This window comes from Nycticebus coucang, chromosome 7, assembly GCF_027406575.1.
Source record: "Nycticebus coucang isolate mNycCou1 chromosome 7, mNycCou1.pri, whole genome shotgun sequence".
Classification (NCBI taxonomy): domain Eukaryota; kingdom Metazoa; phylum Chordata; class Mammalia; order Primates; family Lorisidae; genus Nycticebus; species Nycticebus coucang.
Window position 1 is genome coordinate 127,914,529 of NC_069786.1, and position 25,851 is coordinate 127,940,379.

The window sequence follows — 25,851 nt, forward strand, 5'->3', positions numbered from 1 at the left end:
CTGCATATATACTATTGCATGAATTTTCAGACACCCTCTTGGAGGAAATAGCTTCTACCATGTCAGGTAGGTTGGTTACAAACTCCTGGACTCAAGCAATTCTGCCTCAGCCAACTGTGTATTTAGGACTAAGGGGCACATGCCCACAGCACCCAACTGATAAAATGTGTTTAGTATTGTCAGCCTTATAGGAATTAGTGTATCGTCCTCCATTGTAACCATTATGAGAAGCCAATATTAATTTGAATGTATTAATTCTAGCATTTTTTTTTTTTTTTTTTTTTTGGATTTTGGCCAAGGCTGGGTTTGAACCCGCCACCTCTGGCATATGGGACCAGCGCCCTACTCCTTGAGCCACAGGCGCCGCCCAATTCTAGCATTTTTAAATTTGCTTATTGCCTCATAGTTATCCCCTGTAGTATATATGATTATAGCTGCAGGTGTTGTACTTTCTGTTAGTTTAAACCAATGTATAAGGTAATCAGAGTTGCTTTATTTTCTCCATAGCAAAATGCATTGATCACTATACCAAACAGTGTGTGGAAAATGCAGATTTGCCTGAAGGAGAAAAAAAACCAATTGACCAGAGATTGGAAGGCATTGTGAATAAAATGTTCCAGCGATGTCTGGATGATCACAAGTATAAGCAGGCTGTCGGCATTGCTTTGGAGACACGAAGACTGGATGTCTTCGAAAAGACCATACTGGAGTCGGTAGGTAATAACGTTATTGATTGTTGTTGACGGAGCTGCTTTGCTGAAAGCAAGTCTCGTGGGTAGTGGAAAGAAAATCTAGTTTAGAAATAGTAAGATGCTCTTTTGCCAATTGTATTATTTTTATATTTATATATGAACTTCAGCCATGTTGTGTATTTATAGACTGTCTGCTTTTTATCTTAGACATTTCTTTATTCCTTTGAAATCTTGTTTGGGGAGGGTCTATTACCCTGCTCTGTTTAAGAGGACCATACTGATAAACTACTATTTTAACACTTTTATTATATGTGGTAATTAAAACTACAAACTGGATTCCTAGTTTGGGGTTGTTTTTCAATAATTATGACATTTGTACTTAATTGTTATTATATAAGTAGGGGACTTACCCACCAAAGTAGACAGAAATGTGTAAGGCTGAGTTAAATGGACATTGATCTGTAGGCCCACTTTGCCCCATCTCCCGTTTCTGTGAGCTGGCACTCTGCTCTCCAGTGACTTTGGGTTGTTCTTATCCTCTAGATGTACTGCCCCTTTCCCCTGCCAAAAAGATTTGTTCCCATTCCTTTCATTACCTTCTGTCAATCCCCAGCACCCATACCCTCCTCAACTCCTGCTCCAAAGATTAGATCCACTTTGTTTTGTTAATCTCATGGAAGCTGTATATTTTTTCATGGTGTTTATCACTTATTAATGTATTAGTAAATAGTTAACATTTGTCTTTCCTCCACAATTATAAGCTCCATCAGCACAGGTGTTTTCTGCCCTTTTTGCCATTGTATATCCCCAAAGTCTCAGTCAATGTTAGCAATAGTAAGATTTTTCTAAAACGAGTAAATGAGTGAAGAACCTAATATGATAGAATGACCCTTGTTTCACTCTTAATTTCATTTTAACATGAAATGTGAATAAGATTAAAAAAAAATTTTTTTTTTTTTTTTTTTTGAGACAGAGTCTTACTATGTTGCCCTTGGTAGAGTGCTATGGCATCATAGCTCACAACAACCTCAAACTCCTGGGCTTAAGTGATTCTCTTGCCTCAGCCTCCCAAGTAGCTGGGACTATAGCTGCCCGCCACAACGCCCGGCTATTTTTTGTTGCAGTTGTTATTGTTGTTTGGCTGGCCTGGGTCGGGTTCAAACCTGCCACCCTCGGTGTGGCTGGCACCGTAATCACTATGCTATAGGCACTGAGCCATAAGATTAAAATATTGACTCATTCATTCAACAAATATTTTTTTGAATGCCTACTGTGTGCCAGATACTGTTGTAGTTATTAGAGGTAGTAGTCCTCTCTTACCTTATCTTCCCTTTTCCATGGTTTTGCTTTCCTTGGTTTCATTTACCTGTAGTTGACGGTGTTCCAAAAATGGTAAATGGAAAATTTCAGAAATCAACAATTTATAGATATGGAGTCTTTTTTTTTTTTTTTTTTTTTGTAGAGACAGAGTCTCACTTTATCGCCCTCGGTAGAGTGTCATGGCATCACACAGCTCACAGTAACCTCCAACTCCTGGGCTGAAGCGATTCTCTTGCCTCAGCCTCCCGAGTAGCTGGGACTACAGGCGCCCGCCACAACGCCCAGCTATTTTTTGGTTTGCAGTTCAGCCGAGGCCGGGTTTGAACCCGCCACCCTCAGTATACGGGGCTGGCACCTTACCGACTAAGCCACAGGCACCGCCCAGAAATCAACAGTTTATAAGTTTTAAATTGTGTACTATTCTGAGTAGTGTGATGATAACTCTATCCCCTTCCATTTGCCCAGAACAGGAATCATACCTTTGTTTAGCATATCCTATGTCTTAACAGATGGACTGTCACAGTACCGTAATGCTTGTGTTCAAGGAACCCTTATTTTACCTAGTAATGACTCCAAAGCAGAAGAGAAGTGATGCTGGAAATTCAGATATGCTAAAGAGAAGCTTTAAGATGCTTTCTTTAAGTGAAAAAATGAAAGATCTCAACTTTAGGAAAGAAAAATTGTATGCTGAGATTGCTAAGATCTCCTGTAAGAACTAATCCTCTATATGTGACATTGTTTTTCCAGAAGGAAAAAGAAATTTATGCATTGTGTCTATAGAGTTCAGTACTATTCACGGTTTGAGGCTACTGGAGGTCGTGGCATGTATCCCCCTTGGATAAGCAGGGACTAGTATAGTGGCAAACAAGACCCAACAAAGTTCCTACCCAAATCGAACAGTTCATTAGGAGGATCAACAGGGGAAAACAGGTAGTCAAATACATAAGGTAAAGGGGCTAAGAAATGTTTTTGTTTTTATTTTTTTGTAGAGACAGAGTCTCACTTTATGGCCCTCGGTAGAGTGCCATGGCCTCACACAGCTCACAGCAACCTCCAACTCCTGGGCTTAAGCGATTCTCTTGCCTCAGCCTCCCGAGTAGCTGGGACTACAGGCGCCCGCCACAACGCCCGGCTATTTTTTGGTTGCAGTTTGGCCCGGGCCAGGTTTGAACCCGCCACCCTCGGTACATGGGGCCGGCGCCCTACTCACTGAGCCACAGGCGCCGCCCTAAGAAATGTTTTTTAAAAAATAAAGCAGAGTAAGGTGTGCATCTTAATTTACTCCTCAGGGCACATATGCATATAGATAATCTTAAAAGTTTTATGAAACAATAATTCATTCTTGGGCGGCGCCTGTGGCTCAGTGAGTAGGGTGCCGGCCCCATATGCCGAGGGTGGCGGGTTCAAACCCAGCCCCGGCCAAACTGCAACAAAAAAATAGCCGGGCGTTGTGGCGGGCGCCTGTGGTCCCAGCTGCTTGGGAGGCTGAGGCAGGAGAATCGCGTAAGCCCAAGAGTTAGAGGTTGCTGTGAGCCGTGTGACGCCACGGCACTCTACCGAGGGCAGTACAGTGAGACTCTGTCTCTACCAAAAAAAAAAAATAATAATTCATTCTTACTACTTACGTTATCCTTACGACTTTTGTTATAACCCTGATATTTTTAAATTGTATTTTGTTTTTTCAAAGAAAAATCGCTAGTTACACATCATTGATTTCATTACACAGTGGTACGTCACAACTTGCTCTTTGAGAAACACTCCTGTAGCTTTTCAGTATGCTTATTTTATGTCGAAGGACTCTTATAGGGTGATATCTCAAATATTAGGGGTACTTTTGAGAGTTACAAGGTGAACATCTAGGCCAAAGTTTCCTCATAAGGAAAGCACTGGAAATGTTACAGCAGTCAATGCTGGAGTCACTCAGAGCTGGAGAGAGTTCTACCACATTGTGTTTCCTAGTCAGTGAATGATTATGGGCAGGAACTCATGAGAATCTAATAGGTAGGAAGCGGAAAGACATCCTCAGACACAATCGAAAAGCACGGCCACTTGGTATATGGACAGTTGTACATATTTTTTATAATAACTCACAGCATCAGTCTCTTATAGTATAATGTTCATATAGTTTTGGTCCTAGTTGATTACTAAATATTAAATTGTTTTCAGCGCATTTTTTCATGGAGATATGGAAATAGGTATTTCTTTAAAGATTTTTATTTAAATGGTTAAAACATTTAAAGTTTTTATTAAAGTATTTAATTAAATTTTTTTATTAATTTGAACTTTTATTAAGGATTATCTAGGTTGACTAAAGAAGCTAGATTAAAATAATTCAGTTTCTGAACAAACATAATATTTCAATAACCAGATATGATATATCTTTTAATTCTCTCTTTCAGAATGATGTTCCAGGAATGCTAGCTTATAGCCTCAAGCTCTGCATGTCTTTAATGCAGAATAAACAGTTTCGGAATAAAGTACTAAGAGTTCTAGTTAAAATCTACATGAACTTGGAGAAACCTGATTTCATCAATGTTTGTCAGGTAAGTGCATTACATTACACTGTGCTGGGTAACATAGGTGTGTTAGTTACATCACATTACTTAGGTTACATTTTATTACCTTACTGTAGTAGCTTCCTTTATGTATCTCACTCTTTACAGCAGCCCTGTGAAGATAAGGTATATGATTGATAGTCTTTGTACCAATAAGAAACTGAATTTTACAACAATGAAAAGCTATTTTGTTATAATGCATTCTTTCTATGTATTTTTTCATTTTGAAAATAATGTAAGCATTTAAGGAAATTTTGGAAACAAAAGTCAAAGAAAAGAAAAAAAGATAAAAACAATACCTATGTCATTCTAAAAAGAATTCAAAGTGTAAAAACTGTCTATGATTTCGGGGGCAGTGCTTGTGGCTCAAAGGGGTAGGGCGCTGGCCCCATATGCCAGAGGTGGCAGGTTCAAACCCAGCCTCAGCCAAAAAAACTGCAAAAAAAAAAACTGGGGCAGTGCCTGTGGCTCAAAGGGGTAGGGCGCTGATCCCATATGCTGGAGGTGGCAGGTTCAAACCCAGCCCCAGCCAAAAACTGCAAAAAAAACAAAAAAACTATGATTTCATTACCTAAACACAACCAAAACGTTGAGTATATTTTCTTTATCTCGTGTATGTATGAATTTGCTTACACATGGAAAAGATACAGAGGGTACAGAAAACATATAAATTGAAACATAAGTCTTTCCTTTTCACTTCACCTGAGCTTCTTTCCAGAGGTAAAGCATAGATGTTTTTTCCCACTTTTTGGCACATGTAAATCTATTGGATTCTTTTACTACCCTGTTTCCCCGAAAATAAGACCTACTTACAGGAAAGATAAGACGTCCCCTGAAAATAAGACGTAGCGCATCTTTGGTAGCACACCTTAAAATAAGACACTGTCTTATTTTCGGGAAAACAGGGTAGCTGTATTGTAATTTATTGGCTGGAGGTGTGCATAGATTTACTTTTTTGCAGTTACTATACTCTATACCTTTTTGTATTCTGACTAGAACCTAACATTTTTTGTATATTTTGTTACTTGTTCACTATAAGGTACTTCATGTATTTTCTTCCTCTGTATTTTTTAAAAATTTAGATTTAAGCACTTTTTTACAGTGCTTTTTTTTTTTGTTTTTTTGTAGAGACAGAGTCTCACTGTACCGCCCTCGGGTAGAGTGCCGTGGCGTCACACAGCTCACAGCAACCTCTAACTCTTGGGCTTACGCGATTCTCTTGCCTCAGCCTCTGGAGCAGCTGGGACTACAGGCGCCAGCCACAACGCCCGGCTATTTTTTTTTTGTTGTTGTTGTTGCAGTTTGGCCGGGGCTGGGTTTGAACCCAACACCCTCGGCATATGGGGCCGGCGCCCTGCTCACTGAGCCACAGGCACTGCCCTACAGTGCTTTTTTAAAGGCAAGTTTGAAATGGAAAGTGCTGGCAGAATAAGTATCCATCACCCCAAATCAACTTAATTTTTTTTTTTTTTTTTAGACAGAGTCTCAATCTGTCACCCTGGGTAGAGGGCCATGGCATTATAGCTCACAGCACCCTCAAACTTTTGGACTCAAGCAATCCCCTTGTCTCAACCTCCTGAGCAGCTGGTGCCCACCACAACGCCCAACTAGATTTCCTATTTTTAGTAGTGAGAGGGTCTCCCTCTTGGCTTGGCTGGTCTTGAACTCCTGAGCACAGGCGATCCACCTGACTGGGCCACCCAAAGCACTAGGATTATAGGCACGAGCCACTATGCCCGGCCTCAACTTAATTAATATTTTTTAAGTTGATTTTTTTATCACCCAAACTCACTTTAACATTTAACTGTATTTCCTTTCAGTGTTCTTTATATAGTTTTTTGGGTTTTGTTTCAACATAATTTTTAATAGTTTTTAAAAAGAATCATATGGGTTCAATGTAAGCAATTCACATTGTATATTGAAGCAGTACCCTGAACCCCATAAATGTATCAATGTACAAAGTTATGACTTAATAAAACAATGTAAAGTTTAGGGCATTACATCAAAAAATAAAAGAAGAAGAAGAAAAAGTAAATTGCTATGGTTGAAGCCAAAAAAAAAAATCATATGAGAAATAATAGTTTCCAGCTCTGTTCTCTCTATATTTCACTTTCATTCCTTAAGGGCTATTTTATTTCTGTTAGCTCTTATTCCTAAGCCTTTCATAATTTTAAAAAAATTCACCATGCATTTTTAAAATATATTCTTTGAACAGATGATATATTCACAAAAAAGAGACATATGGTATACAATGAAAAGTCTCCTTTCTATTCCTTTCCTCCAGCTAACAAGTTCCCTTCCCTGGAAGAAAATAGTATCAATTATATGTAGCTTTCTTCTTAACAGTTTTCCATGTTCTAATTCCTCACAAGCTCTTGAGCTCTTACTTGAAGTTAATTGCTGCCTAAGAGAACAAGAAAATTTAAATTGAGTTCTTAAAGGAAAAATTCTAAACTTTTTGGATAATTCTGTTAAAACACATGGCAAATCATGAGAATAGTAAGGGAAATAGTCAAACTGGTAATTTTAATATCTGTTGTCTTAGTCCAACATAACACTATATTTGTTAAGTGAATCAATGACTCCCATAATACGGCAAGACAGAAAATATAAGTAACTTACTAACTTAGTAAGTTATGGACAAAATTTAAAGAATCCAAAGTTCATTCAGCAACCAGTATTGAATACTGCTAAGTACAGGCAAAATATTAAGAGCTGTGCATGTAACTTCTGTTTGTTGGTTGGTTTTAGTTTTAAGGAAGGCAAGTGCTTTTTTAGGATATTTCACTTATTGTTCAGTTTAAAAGTAGAAGAAAGTTAGGCTTCTCTGGTTTGCCTATGCTTATATTTTAAGGTTCCTATGTTGTTGAGTCCAAGTACTTTGTTTTCTTTTTCTTTTTTTTTTTTGAGACAGAGTCTCACTTTCTTGCCCCTGGTAAAGTGCCGTGGCATCATAGCTAACAGCAACCTCAAACTCTTGGGCACAAGCGATCCTCTTGCCTTAGCCTCCCAATTAGCTAGGCCTACAGGTGTGTTTTAGAGACAGGGTCTTACTCTTGCTCAGGCTGGTCTTGCACTTGTGAGAGCTTAAGCAATCCACCCACCTCAGCCTTCCAGAGTGCTGGGATTACAGGCCTGAGCCACTGCCCAGTCCCCAGGTACTTTGTTGATGAAGTTTTCAATTATTACATAATTGTTCTTTATCTCCATTTCAGTGCTTAATTTTCTTAGATGATCCTCAAGCTGTGAGTGATATCTTAGAAAAACTGGTAAAGGAAGACAACCTCCTGATGGCTTATCAGATTTGTTTTGATTTGTATGAAAGTGCTAGCCAGCAATTTTTGTCATCTGTAATTCAGAATCTTCGCACTGTTGGCACCCCTATTGCTTCTGTGCCTGGATCCACCAATACGGGTACTATTCCGGGATCAGAGAAAGACAGGTATAAGTATCTTTATCTGCATGAAAACTAATTGAACAAGCTTTATTTCTTGTGGGGAATAGGTAGAATATTCATAGCATTCTAAAAATAAATTTAACCTTTAGCTTTTATAGATCGTAAAGTCTTATTAGGCTATTGCTCTGTTTTGTACTGTGCTAGGCACAATAAGGAAAACTGAAGAAATGCCCTCCCTTGCTCCCCCCCACCCCCGGCCCAGAACAAATAGGAATGATTATCTGGTAGGGAGGCATACCAGATAATGTGTGCTATTTAATCAACTAAATTCTTATAAAATTCTTTGGTGGGACTTGGCACCTGTAGCTTAGTGGTTAGGGCACTGGCCACATACACTGAGGCTGGCAGGTTCAAACCCAGCCCAGGCTTGCTAAACAATGACAGCTGCAACAAAAAAATAGGCAGGCGTTGTGGTGGGCACCTATAGTCCCAGCTACTTGGGAGGCTAAGGCAAGAGAATCACTTAAGCCCAAGAGTTTGAGGTTGCTGTGAGCTGTGACGCCATGGCACTCTACTAAGGGCAATTTATTGAGACTGTCTGAAAAAAAAGTTCTTAGGTGGGTTAGCTATATGGAAAATAAGAAAGATTCTGAGTTTTTTATGCTTTTAATAGAACTAATTACACAAATATCTTAGGCTGATACCTTATTAAATTTTATTTTCCTGTTTTTTTTTTTTTTGGTGTTGGTTTTGTTTTTTTTTTTTTTTAGCCAACTATGACCCCATCAATGTGTTTTTTTTTTTTTTTTAAACACAGACCACTCACTAAGAATACTATGTCTTATTTATGCCTGCTTATTTTCCTTCTAAGGTTGTACACACAAGCAGTTGGGAATCATTTCTCTGAAACCAACATAAGATGTCACTGCCCTCTTAGTACCTTTCAAATAAATTTCAAATAAAACTCTGAGTCCTGAAAGGAGCCTATAAGATGATAAATGATTTGGCCTCTCTCTACCCTTCACTTCATCTCTTTGTTACTTTCTCAGTGCCTTCAAACTACAATGACCTTCTCACTGGTTCTCAAACATAACAAAATATTACTGCTTCATTAAGGTTTTTCTTAAGTTTTAGTTTTTATTACTTGTTCCCTTGCTTTATTTTTCTTTGGGGGCCTACTATTATAGGTACGTTACATCTTCTTTGCCAATCTTCTGTATTTGTCACTTCCTTTTGAATCTTTTTTTACCTTTAATTCTTTCTCTTTTAATTGAGTAATAATTTAAATATAGTAAACTGCATATTTCTTAAGTATTCAGTTCAATGAGTTTTAGTAACACAAAACACCTACGTAAACACCTCTGTTGTCATCTCAGAAAAGTCCTTTGTGCCCTTTGCAGTCAACCTCTTGTCCCCAAGACAACCACTATTTTGATTTCTGTCACCATAGATTAGTTTTGCCAGTCCTTGAACTTCATAAAAATAGGTTCTCATAACATGTATTCTTTTGCTTTTGGCTTTTTTTCACTCAGGATAGTATCTGTAATGTATATTTATGGTGTTGGGCAAATCAGTAACTGATTTTTTTTATTGCTGAATAGCTACATTTCAGTATACAAACATATCATTGTTTATCCATTCTTCTACTGATGGACAATTGGGTTATGTCTAGTTATTAGACATGAAGAATAAGGCTGCTATGGATATTATACACAGCTTTTTGTAGACAGATATTTTTATTTCGATTGGGTGCATACTTTGGAGTGGAATACCTAGGACACAGGGCGTATGTTTGACTTCGTAAGACACTGCCAAACTTTTCTAATGCTATTATACAATTTTACCCTATCTCCAGCAATTCTGAGCATTCCAGTTGTCCTGCATCATTGCCAACATTTAATGTTATGTCTTTTTAATATTATTCCCTCAAGTGGTATAAAATAATGTTTTGCATTGTTATTTCATCTTTTTTTTTCTCCAAATTTTTTAAGAGATAGAATCTGACCATGTTGCCTGAGCTGGAGTACAGCAGCTGTTCATAAGTATGATCATAACACACCAGCGCCTCAAACTCCTGGGCTCAAGTGATACTCTAGCCTTAGCCTCCTGAGTAGCTGAGACTATAGGCACATGCATGCCACCATGCCTGACTTTCATTGTGATTTAATAGAAGTCGTGTCAGATACATATGTGACAAGTATTTTCTCCTAGGGTTTGGCTTTTTCTTTTTCTTTTTTTAGTGGTGAGCATAGTTTTTTCGTTGTTGTTGTTGTTATTTATTTGTTTTATTGAGACAGAGTCTCACTCTCAGTAGAGTGCTATGGCATCATAACACACAGCAACCTCAAACTCTTGGGTTCAAGTGATTCTCATCCTCCCTAGTAGCTGGGATTATAGGTGCCTGCCACAAAGCCCGGCTATTTGTTTGTTTGTTTATTTATTTAGGGCCAGAGTCACACTTTGTCACTCTCACTAGAGTGCCGTGGCGTCACAGCTCATAGCAACTTCCAACTCTTGGGCTTAAGAAATTCTCTTGCCTCCTGCAGCTAATTAAGCCGACCATGCTCCTTTCCTCATGGGGACCTGGTGTGCAGTGGCTGCAAACAGCAGCCTCCTCGGTAGTGTATGCAGCCTGTTGCTTGTATAGGTTGCTCTAAGGGACCTTGGAGACACTCCTTTCCAATACATGTTCATGTGTTAGACCTTGTGCTGTCCCCAATCTAGGCTTCAGACAGGTATGCGTGGTGCCTTTGGAAAGCCCCAGGGCACTGTGGCCAGGGTTCACATTGGCCAAGTCATCATGTCCATCCGCACCAAACTACAGAACAAGGAGCATGTGATGGAGGCCCTTCGCAGGGCCAAGTTAAGTTCCCTGGCCATCAGAAGATTCACATCTCCAAGAAATGGGGTTTTACGAAGTTTAACTCAGATGAATTTGAAGACATGGTGGCTGAAAAGCGACTCATCCCAGATGGCTGTGGGGTCAAATACATCCCCAATCGTGGCCTGGACAAGTGGCGGGCCCTGCACTCATGAGGACTTAACCTTGTGTTGCCTATCAATTGCGCCTACCAATAATAAATCCTACTTCCTGTCCAAATCAAAAAAAAAAAGAAAAGAAATTCTTTTGCCTCAGCCTCCCAAGTAGCTGGGACTACAGGTGCCCACCACAACGCCTGGCTATTTTTTGGTTGTAGTTGTCATTGTTGTTTGGTAGGCCCTGGGCTGGATTTGAACCCATCAGCTCTGATATATGTGGCTGGCACCCTAGCAACTGAGCTACAGGTGCTGAGGCAAGCCCGGCTATTTTGTTTGTTTGTTTAGCATGCCTGGGCTGGGTTCAAACCCACTAGCCCCGGAGCATGTGGCCAGTGCCCTAACCACTGCTATAGGCACCCTCCATGAAAATAATTTTTATTTTTGATGAATCCAGTTTTCCATTTTGGAGTTCCATCTAAGGAATTGTCAGCCTCAGGTTTCAAACTTACTCCGCTGTATTTTCTTCTAGAAATTTATATTATAGTGTTAAGTTGTGTATTTAGGTCTATGGTAAATCTCAGTTTAACCTCTTGTATGTGGTGTGAGATAGGAATAAAGGTTTTGAGTTTTTCCCCATATGAATATCTAGTTGTTGTATCACTTTTTGTTTAAAAGACCATCCTTTTCCTTGTAGAATTATCTTGGAGTCTTTGTCAGAAGTCACCACATTTATGTTTTGATAGTGTTTTTTTATTCTTTTCCATTGATCTACAGTTAAACACTGGAGATATTATAGAGTCAGTTCTAGACCACTACAGTAAAAAAACATTGCAGTATCTTATCTTTCTTTTCTTAGGGCAGCAATTCTCAACCTGTGGGTCGCGACCCCTTTTTAACAATGAAAATACGTTGCAGCATTAGGAAGGTTAAGAACCACTGTCTTAGGGCATGATATGTTTATTTGCTTAGATGTTCCTTCTGAATTAATTTTCACTTCTGAAATGATTATTTTTCCTCTTTCATTTCTTTTTTTTTGAGACAAAGTCTCACTGTTTCACTCTGTTGCCCTAGTCAGTGGTGCCATAGCTTACTGCAACCTCAAACTCCTGGGCTTAAGCAGTCCTTCCACCTCAGCCTCCCAAGTACATGGGACTGTAGGTGCCCACAACTCCTGACTAATTTTTCTATTTTTAGTAGAGGTGGGGTCTTGCTTTTCCTCAGACTCAAACTCTTGAGTTCAAGTAGTCCTCTAGCCTTGGCCTCTCAGAGCTAGGATTACAGGCATAAGCCATTACACTAAGCCTCCTCTTTCTGATTTTTTCCTGTTTCTATCATCTTAATTTCTGAGTTTTTCTAATTCTAATATGTACTAGTCTTTTATATTTTCATTGTTTTCTTAACATCTTTTACCTCTTTTGAAATAATTTTTTCTTATAATGTTGTATGGTATTTTAATTTAACCCTTTTCTGTGGCTTTTTTTTTTTTTTTTTTTTACAGAAACTGGTTCGCAAAACTTATAAGAGATGCTTAAGATGGTGTTCGGTTTCACTGCTCTTTAGAACTCGTGGAGTATTAAACAAAATGGTGGCTTATGTACTGAGATCTCCTGGCTTTGTTCCCTATCCCATTTTTATTTGGACCTTCTTTTTTTCTTAGTCCTTGCTTGCCTTCTTCTTTTTTTTTTTTTTTTTTTTTTTTTTTGTAGAGACAGAGTCTTACTTTATCACCCTCGGTAGAGTGCCGTGGTGTCACATAGCTCACAGCAACCTCCAGCTCCTGGGCCTAGGGGATTCTCCTGCCTCAGCCTCCCGAGTAGCTGGGACTACAGGTGCCCACCTCAACGCCCAGCTATTTTTTTGTTGTTGCAGTTTGGCCAGGGCTGGGTTTGAACCTACCACCCTCTGCATATGGGGCTGGCGCCCTACCCACTGAGCCACAGATGTCACCCAGTCCCTGCCTTCTTAATTTGAATTCTGAGCCAAGTGTTTTCTCTTCGGTGTGCTCCTTTGACCTAAAAGGGAATGTTGGCCTTTTATGAGTTTTATGAGTAGTTGGGTTCCTGACTGCTTCATTGCAAACTATTTGGTAGCTGGTGGTAGTTTATCCCCACTTGGCTGTTATGGGAATGGGAGTAGGTTTTGTCATTAACCTGTTCCTGATGTGTTTGTTCATGGATTATGCTTACGTAGTTGCTTTGTATATTTATATTTATTTGAGAGAAATTCAATAACTGGGCTACTTCTATCTTCGAGATACTTGGAAATTTTTCTTATTTCTGAGTGGTAACGGTTATAAAGTAGACATTTTCTTGCAAAATATTTATCTGCACATGGTTCAGATCTGGGGTATAAACAGATTGCACATTCTATTCACAAAGGATTTATCAAATTATTGATCATTGGATCTTTTTTATTTTAGTGACTCAATGGAAACAGAAGAAAAGACAGGCAGTGTACTTGTAGGAAAGACACCAGAAGCAGTGAGTATGCTTTTTGAACTTAAAATTATCATTGACATATATTTTCACAATATACTATAAATTCTTCCAAGTACATGTTATATCTGCCTTTATGAAAGTTTTTTATTACGTTTGATACCAAAAATCATTTTATAAAAATGGATTTTCTGGGCGGTGCCTGTGGCTCAAAGGAGTAGGGCACCAGCCCCATATACTGGAGGTGCCAGGTTCAAACCCAGCCCCGGCCAAAAACTGCAAAAAAAAAGATTTTCTGTAAAAAGTAAAATTTTAACTCGTGATCTATAAAAGCACTTAGAAGAAAACAAATCCTTAGATCCTTACCATGAATAATCCCTGTACAAAATAACTTGAAGTTACCTGTCACAGGGTGAGAGAAAAATATGTTGTCTAACAAAAGGTGACTTTTCATAGGGGAGTAACATTGTTTTTAACCATGGTATATGGAAGAGTAGGGTAAGATTTTAGAGCAATGAATGGTCTGTTGAATGTAACTCTTTCCTTTGTTAGGACTTTAGGTTTCTGATCCTCAGGTATGTAAACCTCAGTTGTTCTTCAACTAGATGGAGAGTTTTGTTAATGGCATGGTTGGTTGTTCATTAGATCTTTTGTATGAGTTGATTAAAGGTACTTTGTTTTCTCAATTCCAAGTAGGGAATTTTCATTTAAAGTTTAAACTGACTCTTTAAAAAGTAATTTTTCTCTATGTCATTAATAATTATTCTTTCTCAGTTTTTAAAAAATACTAAAATACTTTACAATGGAAGCTTTTTGGAAATGGATTATATTCATCCATCAAGCTGGTATCATATCTCAGAGGCATCTAATGAAGAAATAAATAAATTATTCTTCCTCTTGAATAAAAAATTGAGTTTTCTCAATTTTTAAAATTAAAATACAAGTTTTATTGACTGTTTGAATTTCACTGGTTTAGGGCTGATGAAATAAAGTTGGCTTAGTGGATTTCAATACTGATAAGAATTTTCCTTCTTTCTTTATTTTGGCAGAGTCCAGAGCCCAAGGACCAGACTTTGAAAATGATTAAAATTTTAAGTGGTGAAATGGCTATTGAGTTACATCTGCAGTTCTTAATACGAAACAATAACACAGACCTCATGATTCTAAAAAACACAAAGGTAGGAAATTCACCAATAATGGATATGTTCTCTGTATATTTTTTCTTTGTTTCTTTGTTGAACATAAGTATTTAAATTTATTTCCTTTTGAAATATTTATTTCCTATTTTGTTCTTGATCAAGGAAGTATTTAAGTTTTTGTGTGTGGGTGGTTTTTTTTTTTTTTCCTTTCTTTTTTTGCAGTTTTTGGCCAGGGCTGGGTTTGAACCCACCACCTCCGGCATATGGGGCCAGTGCCCTACTCCTTTGAGCCACAGGCGCTGCCCTTTTTTTTTTTTTTGAGACAGAGCCTTAAGCTATTGCCCTGGTAGAGTGCCATGGCGTCACAGCTCACAGCAACCTCAAACTTCTGGGCTTAAGTGATTCTCCTGCCTCAGCCTCCCAAGTAGCTGGGGCTACAGGCACCTGCCACAACGCCTGGCTATTTTTTGGTTGTAATTGTCATTGTTGTTTGGCAGGCCTGGGCTGGATTTGAACACGCCAGCTCTCGTGTATGTGGCTGGCACCTTAGCCACTTGAGCTACAGGCGCTGAGCCATGTTTTTTTTCTTTTGGGACAGAGTCTCACTTTGTCATTCTTGGTAGAGTGCTGTGGTGTCACAGCTCACAGCAACCTCAAACTCTTGGGCTTAAGCTATTCTCTGACCTCAGCCTCCTAAGTAGCTGGGACTATAGGCACCTGCCACAATGCTTGGCAATTTTTTGTTGTTGTTGTCGTTGTCTAGCTGGCCCGGCCAGGTTCAAACTCTCCAGCCTCGGGGCATATGGCTGGCACCGTAACCACTGTGCTATGGGCGCCAAGCCTGTATTTAAGTTTTTATAAAAATAATAATGGGTAAACCACTTGGACTTGTTGGAAAGGGAATGGAATTAGCAATCTTTAAGCTCCTGTTTTAGTTCTAGTCTCTTATTGAGAAGCTTAGTGAATTTTTTTTGAACTTTTTATCTTAGCATATAAACGTAGCAGTTGAACAAACAGCACAATCAGAAATTAATACAGTTTTTTATGTGTCTGTATTTCCCACTGAACCATGAACCCCTTCAGAGCATAGACTCCTACCTTGTTGTTGCAACCTCTGTTGAGATACTGTTCTAACAATTATTACAACTAATTCTAATTTTTAAATAGCTAGTACTATATATATTTGTTTAATTAAAAAATGTTTTAGGGGCAGCTCCTGTGGCTCAGTGAGTAGGGCGCCGGCCCCATACACTGAGGGTGGCGGGTTCAAACCCGGCCCTGGCCAAATTGCAACCAAAAAAAAAAAAAAAAAAAGTTTTAATATACAAAGATATATAGCTTGAAAAGTCTTCCCTTTCTCTTATTTACCCAATACCCCTTCCTTTATTCATTCTTTTTTTATAGCACTATATTATTCAATGATTAAACAGTTGTTTGATTGAAACCTATATAATAGCGCTTTTTCTAAACTTTTGATACAATTTTCACAAATGTTAAAATGATACAGAATTATGTAGTTTGCATTTATGACACTTATTTGAAGCTAGTCTTCGTAACATAATATTTAAAATAAAATTATTTGATGCCTGTCAAGAGTGCTAGCTGGAAGAGGTATAGCGCCGCTCCTCAGATCACCCCAACTCCTAGGAGACTTTAGGCAAGGTACTGAAGAGAAATGGCGGGTTAAACTATTCAGAAACCAAAGAATAGAAAATCTGCTTCCTAAATTCCCACCTAAATTGTATGAGTGAGGTCAAGTTAAGACTGCAGTAAAACTATTTTGACTTGCTTAATTTTATAAACTGGCTATTTAGTCTTTCTAAAGAGATACCCAGATCTACATTTTAAATCTTTGTTCATGTTTCTGCCACAAAATAGAGCCCCTGACTATGTGTTAGCACATGTATATGAATATTTTGCCAGTGATTTTAAAAAAAATCTATTTGTTTTTAAAGGATGCAGTACGGAATTCTGTATGTCACACAGCAACTGTTATAGCAAACTCTTTTATGCACTGTGGGACTACCAGTGACCAGTTTCTCAGGTAAATATGCTCGATGATTTCCACTTTGGCTTAAAATAGTCTTTAACAGAGAATATGTTGACATTATTACATGGATGCAGAGCGCTTTCTCTGTGGACCAGTCTTGAATTCTATCATAAGTTATATTTTTGCTTTTTATATATATTTTACTGCATAATCCCTACTTATTTTAAGGTAAATTAATTATTTCATTAACTGGCTTGATTATGGACTTCTAAAATAAATATATTAAGCTCAAAAATGTAATATACCGTATTTTGCCATGTATAATGTGCACTTTTTGCCCAAATTTTTGAGGGAAAAATAAGGATGTGCAATATACATGGGTAGTACTGATTCCATAGCTATAAATGTTTTTTAATTATTTTATTTGTTCGTGTGTTAAAAGTGTAACTGTAGAAAGCAATAACAATATTTGTGTGCAAAATAATACCCTGGAATATGGTAATGGCTCCCTGTCCACACCATCCCCCTTCCTAGCTGCCCCCTCACCAGGTAAGCACTCCAGCTGCAGGAGCCTCCAGCCTGCCTGGCCATTTGCTCCAGACACCACCTCTGCCAGCATCTTGGAAGCAGGCACACCACTGAAGGTGATGTGACAGTTAGCATTGATACCTTGGCAAAGGGAGGGCTGAAATGGCTGTGCAGTGGCACCTCCTTCTCTGAAAGAGGTGCAAGGTGGAGAGCTGGCAGAGAAGCCAGGAACGAGCCCAGGTGGCAGTAAGAGTGGCCTGGATGACCTCCAGGGAACACCTGACTATTCCCTTCCAGCCCATCTTTGTCCCCACATACTCTCATTTCCTATTCCCACCCACATCTGTCAGTAGGAACATGGCCTCAACTGCTCTGCTGAGAACCCCGGCAGGCTTATTTTCTAGGAAGCTTGCATGAAGGGTCAGGGCTGGCCCTTCCTGCCATGGGCTTCTGATGGTAGATCCCTTCCCTTTCTGGAGTGCCTTATCTCTTGCACAGCTGACCCCATTCTGAGGGCCTCAGGAGACCTAGGTTCTGAGACCTGGTTCTCCCAGTAGCCCACTGTTGTGACCTTGGGCCTCATTCCCTGTGAAGTTTATGTCTGTGAGGGTACCTGGCAGCAAAGCATGAAAGCTCAAGGGTACCTGATTCTATTGACTGCAATGTTAAGCCTATGACTTATCCAAACCCCCAACGTGTTAAGTTGTTATAACTTCCTAAACTTGCCAGTAGGAAAAAGCATCTAAGATGCTTGTTAACAGAACCAGTACCCAGATCTTTCTCCTGAAGAGTAAGATTTGTAGGATTGGCAAGTTTGGGAAAGGCTGGTGTCATTCATTCTGACGTTACCAAGTGCCCAGGGTCTGTTTAGCTCAAGGAGGTCACAGTCAAGTTACTAAACAGAAATGTAAATGCGGAGTACTTCACTGGGATATCATCAGGGAAGGCTTCCTCTTCAACACAGTGTCCCAGGGGCCTCCAGACTGAGGCCAGGTGTGTGAGAGACAGGGCAGCCTAGCAAGGGCAGGGATCTACCATCAAAGGACCAGGGCAGGCAGGGCTGTCCCTGACTCCTCAAACCAGCTTCCCAGGAAATAAGCCCACCAGGGTTCTCAGGGAAGTGGTCGTGGCCACATTTCCACTGACAGACATGGATAGGAATAGAAAATGAGAGGATATGAAGATGAGGGTAGGCTGGGAGGGGACAGTGGAGGAGGTTGGGCACTCCGGTCATCCAGACCACTCACCTAGCATCTGAGCTCGCTCCCAGCTTCTCTGCATCACCTACCTGGCACCTCACACTGCTCTTGAGAGGAGGCACCATTGCACAGCCACTTCTGCCTTCCTTTAAAAAATTAAAATGAAGGGTTTCTTTTTGTTTGTTTATTTATTTGGGGTCTTTTTTTTTTTTTTTTTTGCCTAAAGTTTGGGCCAATAACATGAGTGCTCATTATACACAGAAGTTGATTATACACCAAACTATGATAATTTGCTTTTGTTCATAGTGGAATTACATATCATGCAAAAAAAGTTCTCAAAATATAGGAGATAAAAGAGAATCAGCAGTAACTTGAAATCTACAAAGTAAAATGGTTTGAAAGGGTTTGAGGTAAAATTTTAATGCTTTTGACCTGAGTGTTAAAAAGCTTTATGAACTTCATTTGTTTTATAATAATATTACTAAGTTTTCTTTTCTTATAGAGATAACTTGGAATGGTTGGCCAGAGCCACTAACTGGGCAAAATTTACTGCTACAGCCAGTTTGGGTGTAATTCATAAGGTAATATATATTGATCTGTGTATATGGGTATTAGAACAGAAGCAATTTTTCTGGAGTTAAGAAAAAAATAAAAGTTTATAATTCACACCAAGTGTGGTGACTCATGCCTATAATCCTAGAACTCTGGGAGGCTGATGTAGGAGGGTCACTTGAGCCTAGGAGTTTGAGACCAGACTGAGCAAGAGAGAGACCTCATCTCTACTAAAAATAGAAAAGTTAGCCAGGCGCTGTGGCAGGTGCTTATAGTCCCAGCTACACAAGAGGCTTGAGACAGGAGGATCACTTGCAACCAGAAGTTTGAACTTGCTATGAGCTACAGTGACACCACTGCATTCTACCCAGGGTAGAGTATGACACTGTCTCCAAAAAAAGAAGTTCATAATTCATTGATTAGTACATTTTGTTGCGTCAGATCAGTCATAGGGAAGTATAAGGTAAATGAGATATTAAAATATACATGTTTATGTTTGTTTTTAATAAAAAGTAGAAACTATTTTCTTATGAAGGCTGTCTAAGCCATTGAAAGGATGATTCGAAATGTTACTTGACGTCTAAGATGAATGTGGGCACATGTTATAAAACAAAGGAGAAATATTGAAGCATTTGTGGTATTTTCTTTTTTTTTCTTTTTTGAGACAGTTTCACTGTGTCGCCCTCAGTAGAGTGCTATGGCGTCGTAGCTCACAGCAACTTCAAACCCTTGGACTTAAGCGATTGTCTTGCCTCAGCCTCCCAAGTATCTAGGACTACAGGTGCCTGCCACAACGTCCTGCTATTTTTTTGTTGTAGTTGTTATTATTGTCATTTGGCAAGCCTGGGTTGGGTTTGAACCCTCCAGCCCTGGTGTATGTGGCCGGAGCCCTAGCCACTGAGCTATAAGTGCTGAGCCCATTTGTGATATTTTCTAATTGGGATATATCTGGTCTCTTAAAGACTGTCCTTTTTTGTTTGTTGGGGAGTTTTTTTGTTTGCTTTTTTGCAGTTTTTGGCCGGGGCTGGGTTTGAACCCGCCACCTCCGGCATATGGGGCTGGCGCCCTACTCCTTTGAGCCACAGGTGCCACCCAAGACTGTCCTCTTTTTTTGGGTGATAAAATTGTAAGAGAACCCCACTACTTCTTTTCTTTCAGCAAGTGAATATTCTGGGGGAAAAGACTGTCCTCTTTTTGGGGTGATAAAATTGTGAGAGAACCCCACTACTTTTCTTTCAGCAAGTGAACGTTCTGGAGGAAAAGAAGTAATCATAGAAAATATGACATCTTTTTTCTTATTTGCTCTTATTAAAATTTTTGTTGTGACTCACATTTACAGGGTCATGAGAAGGAAGCTTTACAGTTAATGGCAACATACCTACCCAAGGATACTTCTCCAGGATCAGCCTATCAGGAAGGTGGAGGTCTCTATGCATTGGGTCTTATTCATGCCAATCATGGTGGTGATATAATTGACTATCTTCTTAATCAACTTAAGAACGCCAGCAATGATGTAAGTTCCAAAATGGAAAACTAAATTTCTATCACTTAAGAGAATAGAAGCACATTATATTTGCCAAAGTATTTTAGTGAATGGAGATTTTTTTTTAGATGTGGGAATATCCAAAACAGAACTATTCTCATAGATTTTTATTTTTCTAAGGTAATTTGCTTTCCTTCTCTATATGCTAAAACTGCGCTTCTCAGTTCTTTAAACCCTGTGTGTGGCAAGCAAAACAAAGCTCCCAGTATTTATAAAACATACATTGTATTCTCACACTTCAGAGTCTTAGAGTGTTATAACTACAGTGACCTTAGTTTTTATGAAGTCTAACACTATCCTTTCACAGGAAATTAAAACCTAAAGGAGTCGTACTTATGCTCTCAGAAATCAGAATTATTGCATATTTGATCTTTGATAATTTTTTTTTATTTTTTAGAGGTAGAGTCTCACTTTGTCACCCTCAGTAGAATACTGTGGTGTCACAGCTCGTAGCAACCTCCAGGTGTTGGGCTTAGGTGATTCTCTTGCCTCAGCCTCCCGAGTAGCTGAGGCTACAGGCACCCACCACAATACCCGGCTATTTTTTTGTTACAGTTTGGCTGGGGCCGGGTTTAAACCCACCACCCTTGGTATATGGGGCCAGTACCCTACTCACTGAGCCACAGGCGCCACCCATTTGATAATTTTTTTAATGTGTAAATATTTTGGAAAAACTTAAGTAGTGCTTTTCTTACTTGGTGGAACCTTAAAATAGGATTTTAGCCTTTACCTTTTATGTTAGGATAAACTCTTTTAGAAGACTATCAGGAGGGTAGCTAAGGGAGCCAGAAAACCAGATACCTATACTTTCATAAAAAGATTAAAGCCAGCAGGATGGGGCGGCGCCTGTGGCTCAGTGAGTAGGGCACCAGCCCCATATGCCGAGGGTGGCGGGTTCAAACCCAGCCCCGGCCAAACTGCAACAAAAAAATAGCCGGGCATTGTGGCGGGCGTCTGTAGTCCCAGCTACTCGGGAGGCTGAGGCAAGAGAATCTCGTAAGCCCAAGAGTTAGAGGTTGCTGTGAGCTATGTGACGCCACAGCACTCTACCGAGGGCGGTACGGTGAGACTCTGTCTCTACAAAAAAAAGAAAAAAAAAAAAAAAAGCCAGCAGGATGGTCTGTCTCAGTTAACAGGTTCCCTATCCGCAAATGTTTTATGTATGTACACATGTTTACCTTATTTTCTTTGATCTCAAGCAAAAACTTTATCAGATAAGAGTTTATGGTTACAAAAAAAACAGTAATAAACAGTGTTAGGAACCTCCTCTAACTATTGGAGGTAGCTTACATAATTAATAGAAAAGCTGATGAATCAGTTCTCAGGTTAAGAGCCAGAGCAGCTCTAGGGATCTAGATAATAGGAACTCATAGAATTGTCTTTTCAAGACCCTGCTATCAGAACAAATGAACTTGAAACATTTTTGGTCATTGTGTCAGTCCTCTTAAGAAAAATTAAAATTCCAGAGAAGGAGCATCCAGTTCACCTGGCTTGGGTCACAGGACACACTTTGGCTAAGGGAAGCTTCTTAAATGACAGTTCTCCTAAGACTAAGCAGTGGGGGAGGAGTATTTCCAAAGCAAGGTTAGAGTGCTATTACCAATGATAGGATTCTGTGCATTCAAAAATAACAAGTGACCGCTGAAGTCTCTTTTTCCAAATGAAGACTGACTTTGTACTCTTTTTCCCACTTTTTTCATAACCACGTTCCATTAAATACTTTTTTCTACTCTAGCTTCTCCTTCTATACTGCTTCCTTTCCTTTAGCCCATAGGCATCCTAAGGTCTCACCTGTCCTAAGGAAAAATAAAATCTTTCCATGATACCTGCATCTTCTTGATGGTTGTCTTTCTCATGTAAACTTATTGAAAAGGATTTGGGGGCGGCGCCTGTGGCTCAAGGAGTCGGGCGCTGGCTCCATATGCCAGAGGTGGCAGGTTCAAACCCGACCCTGGCCAAATACTGCAAAAAAGAAAAAAAAAAAAAAAAAAAGAAAAGGATTTGTATGCTCTCTGTCAACTTTGTTTTCTCCCATTCACTTCTCAACTTAATATTTTGATTACCTTCTGATTATCAAATCCTTTGGTCATTCTTGCTATGCCAACCTCTGCATATTTAATACAAAATACATTTTTAAATTAGAATGAAAGCTTGGATTTTAAGTACAGTGTACCAAATCAGTGAGTCAATGTTTTTGTCCTAGATTGTTCGGCACGGTGGCAGTCTGGGCCTTGGTTTGGCTGCCATGGGCACTGCACGTCAGGATGTGTATGATTTGCTAAAAACAAACCTTTATCAGGATGATGCTGTCACAGGTAAGCATTTGTTTCTAAAAAAACCGTAGACTTTGGTATTAATTAATGTAACTGTAATATTTGTTTTCTGCCTACATTTTGTAGGCTTTTAAAGTTCTAATAGATTTCTCTACTTGAAGAAGGAGTGGATTTTGCTCCATTTGTCAGACTTACCTGTTAAAAACATGTTTTGTTATATAAAGGCTTTCTGAAATGGCATATCCTGTGCGTCTGCTTGTGCAATTTGACTTTTTATTAGAGTGGTCTACTTATATCATTCTATAGTGCTTATTGATAATGTAGGAAAAATGTCATCATAATGTCTCCTTTGAAATCACTGTAGGATTTGAAGTATATTCTGTCAAAGTTCAAAAGTTAAAATTTGCCCAGGCAAATGTACTTCCACAAAAAGTATCTTCCTTATCAGGTGTATGGAAAAATGCTTTCAGAGGCTAAAGGTACTTTTAATAGTTGATGCTAGTAGGTGCTATTTTCAATTGGATGTTTTATTGACTTAAGTTACAATTATAACTTAATTTTTTCTTTTTTTGGGGGAGACAGAGTCTCACTGTGTCGCCCTTGGTAGAGTGCTATGGCATCGCAGCTCACAGCAACCTCAAACTCTTGGGCTTAAGCGATTCTCTTGCCTCAGCCTCCCAAGTAGCTGGGACTACAGGCACCCGCCACAATGCCCGGCTATTTCCTCCGTTGTAGTTGTTGTTGTTTGGCAGGCTCGGGCCGAGTGCAAACCCACCAGCCCCAGTGTATGTGTCTGGCGCCCTAGCTGCTGAGCTGCGGGCGTCAAGCCAGTTTTTCTTTTTTTTTTTTTTTTTTTGAGATAGATTCTCACTTTGTCACCCTTGGAGTGCCATGGCATCAAAGCTCATAGCAACCTCAAACTCTTGGGCTCAAGCAATCCTATTGCCTCAGCCTCCCAAGTAGCTGGGACTATAGGTGCCTACCTCTGAGCGGAGCTAGTTTTAGAGACAGGGTCTCTTGCATAGAATAGTCTCGAATTCCTGAGCTCAAGCAATCCACCTGCCTCAGCCTCCCAGTTAACTTTTTTTTTTTTTTTAAATGTTTGACTCTACTTGTCAGGGGAAGCAGCTGGCCTGGCCTTAGGACTGGTTATGTTGGGCTCTAAAAATGCCCAGGCAATTGAGGACATGGTTGGCTATGCACAAGAAACTCAACATGAGAAGATTCTGCGTGGTCTTGCAGTTGGCATCGCATTAGTGATGTATGGGAGGATGGAAGAGGCTGATGCTCTTATTGAATCTCTCTGTCGTGATAAGGTGAGATAACATTATTTTCTTCTCCCCTGTATTCCTCTCTCCTCAGTTATATCTCGCATGTGAAAAACATTCATCTTTACTGGAAATTAACTCTTTTTCATCAGAACATTTAAGTACTTGTTCATAAAACTTCTTACAAGATAATATAAAGCCTAATAGAATTTAAGAAAGAAAAACACTGATAAGATAGCCGGGCGTTGTGGCGGGCGCCTGTAGTCCCAGCTACTCGGGAGGCTGAGGCAAGAGAATCGCTTAAGCCCAAGAGTTAGAGGTTGCTGTGAGCCGTGTGACGCCACGGCACTCTACCGAGGGCAATAAAGTGAAACTCTGTCTCTAAAAAAAAAAAAAAAAAAAAAACACTGATAAGAAGAACTGAATAAGAGTAATTTTAGGGTTTTAAATTTAGCCACAGCAGCAGATCAGTGATACTCTGATAAATCCAGAATAGTTCTTTGGGAATTTAAAAATTAATCAACTTCTAGAAATAAAATTTTTGGAATGATTTTATAGAAAACAGTGCCAATCTCTATACTTACTTTTTTCCTATTGGCATTTTGGTTTTTTTGTTTTGTTTTATGATGATATTATGTATGATGGGTCATGAGTGGTGAGTAATACTGTCCTCTATAATCTAATAAAAAATCATGCTGCAATTTGTTGATGAAATCACTAATTAATTTATTCAGTTACCAGACTCCTTATCTCTTTTCACTCAGCAATCAGTGCCCAAGAATTAAATGATAAGGTAAAATTCAGAATGTGGCATAAGAGGCCAACTTCTTTGCTTGGTAAGTGGAAGTTGATTGCCATAAGGATGGATGTTAGTATTGACTTGAATTTATATTTCTTAGAAAGTATGGGCATGGGGGCAGTGCCTGTAGCTCAAGGAATAGGGCGCCAGCCCCATATACCAAAGGTGGTGGGTTCAAACCTGACCCAGGCCAAAAACTGCAAAAAAAAAAAAAAAAAAAGTATGGGCATGACAGGCATATTGTACAGATTATGGAAATTAAGAGCAGATAATTCCTTCTATATTAGAATCTTTTATTTTATTTCTCTATTCATTTTGAAAACTGCCAACTACAAAAGAGTCTTGAGAAGAGCTATTTCCTACCTTAAACCAGCTTACCTGTTGACTGCCACTGTGCCTGTTAGGCTGTATAAAATTCACTATGTAAAATGATACATTGATGGTTAATGTTGAATTATTCAATTTTAGGACCCAATTCTTCGTAGGTCTGGAATGTATACTGTAGCCATGGCCTATTGTGGCTCTGGTAACAACAAAGCTATTCGACGCCTGCTACACGTTGCAGTAAGTACACTGATCTTTCCTGGGAATGGGGTAAAAGGGAAAGTTTGCAGATGGACCATGGTGTCTAAGTGACCTCAGCACCCCCATCACATGACCATTGCCAGTAGATTAGGGTTGAGATTCATTACCATACACAGGAACATTCTTGGGGCTGGCTGTGGTGGTTCCTGCCTGTAATCCTAGCACTCTGGGAGGCCGAGGCAGGTGTATTGCTTGAGCTCACAGGTTCGAGACCAGCCTGAGCAAAAAAAGTGAGACCCTGTCTCTCCTAAAAATAGAAAAACTGACGCAAGAGGATTGCATGAGCCCAAGAGTTGGTGCTTGCTGTGAGCTATGATGCCATGGCACTCTGTCCAGGGCGACAGCTTGAGACTCTGTCTCCAAAAAAAAAAAGAAAATTCTAACATCAGATATCTTAGAACATGTTATTTTTTAGTGGAAAAAAGACCTCGTGTGTATGTAGAAAGAGGTCGCCAGCAAGTAGAGAATATTTTGTAAATATTTTATAGTAAATATATATATATATATTTTTTGTAGAGACAGAGTCTCACTTTACTGCCCTTAGTAGAGTTCCGGGGCGTCACACGGCTCACAGCAACCTCCAGCTCTTGGGCTTAT

General features: G+C 39.4%; 2 protein-coding genes and 1 non-coding gene across 3 annotated transcripts in view; 2 read left to right on the plus strand and 1 right to left on the minus strand.

Annotated features, from left to right (window-relative positions):
* Positions 1-25,851, plus strand: part of PSMD1 (proteasome 26S subunit, non-ATPase 1) — a 119,282-nt gene that overhangs the window by 10,830 nt on the left and 82,601 nt on the right. The window contains exons 5-15 of the mRNA XM_053596302.1: positions 508-713; positions 4,412-4,555; positions 7,783-8,009; positions 13,363-13,423; positions 14,428-14,556; positions 16,473-16,561; positions 18,737-18,815; positions 20,126-20,299; positions 22,533-22,644; positions 23,722-23,918; positions 25,138-25,233. Of these exons, the coding sequence (XP_053452277.1) occupies positions 508-713; positions 4,412-4,555; positions 7,783-8,009; positions 13,363-13,423; positions 14,428-14,556; positions 16,473-16,561; positions 18,737-18,815; positions 20,126-20,299; positions 22,533-22,644; positions 23,722-23,918; positions 25,138-25,233 (1,514 nt within the window). The remainder of the gene's footprint in view (positions 1-507; positions 714-4,411; positions 4,556-7,782; positions 8,010-13,362; positions 13,424-14,427; positions 14,557-16,472; positions 16,562-18,736; positions 18,816-20,125; positions 20,300-22,532; positions 22,645-23,721; positions 23,919-25,137; positions 25,234-25,851) is intronic.
* Positions 4,545-25,851, minus strand: part of HTR2B (5-hydroxytryptamine receptor 2B) — a 50,630-nt gene continuing 29,323 nt past the window's right edge. The window contains exon 3 of the mRNA XM_053596304.1: positions 4,545-4,680. Coding sequence (XP_053452279.1) covers positions 4,670-4,680 — 11 coding nt within the window. The 3' untranslated portion in view covers positions 4,545-4,669. The remainder of the gene's footprint in view (positions 4,681-25,851) is intronic.
* On the plus strand, positions 10,505-10,639 carry LOC128591035 (small nucleolar RNA SNORA70). Its single transcript, XR_008381477.1, has one exon. It is a non-coding gene; the product is annotated as a small nucleolar RNA SNORA70 (small nucleolar RNA).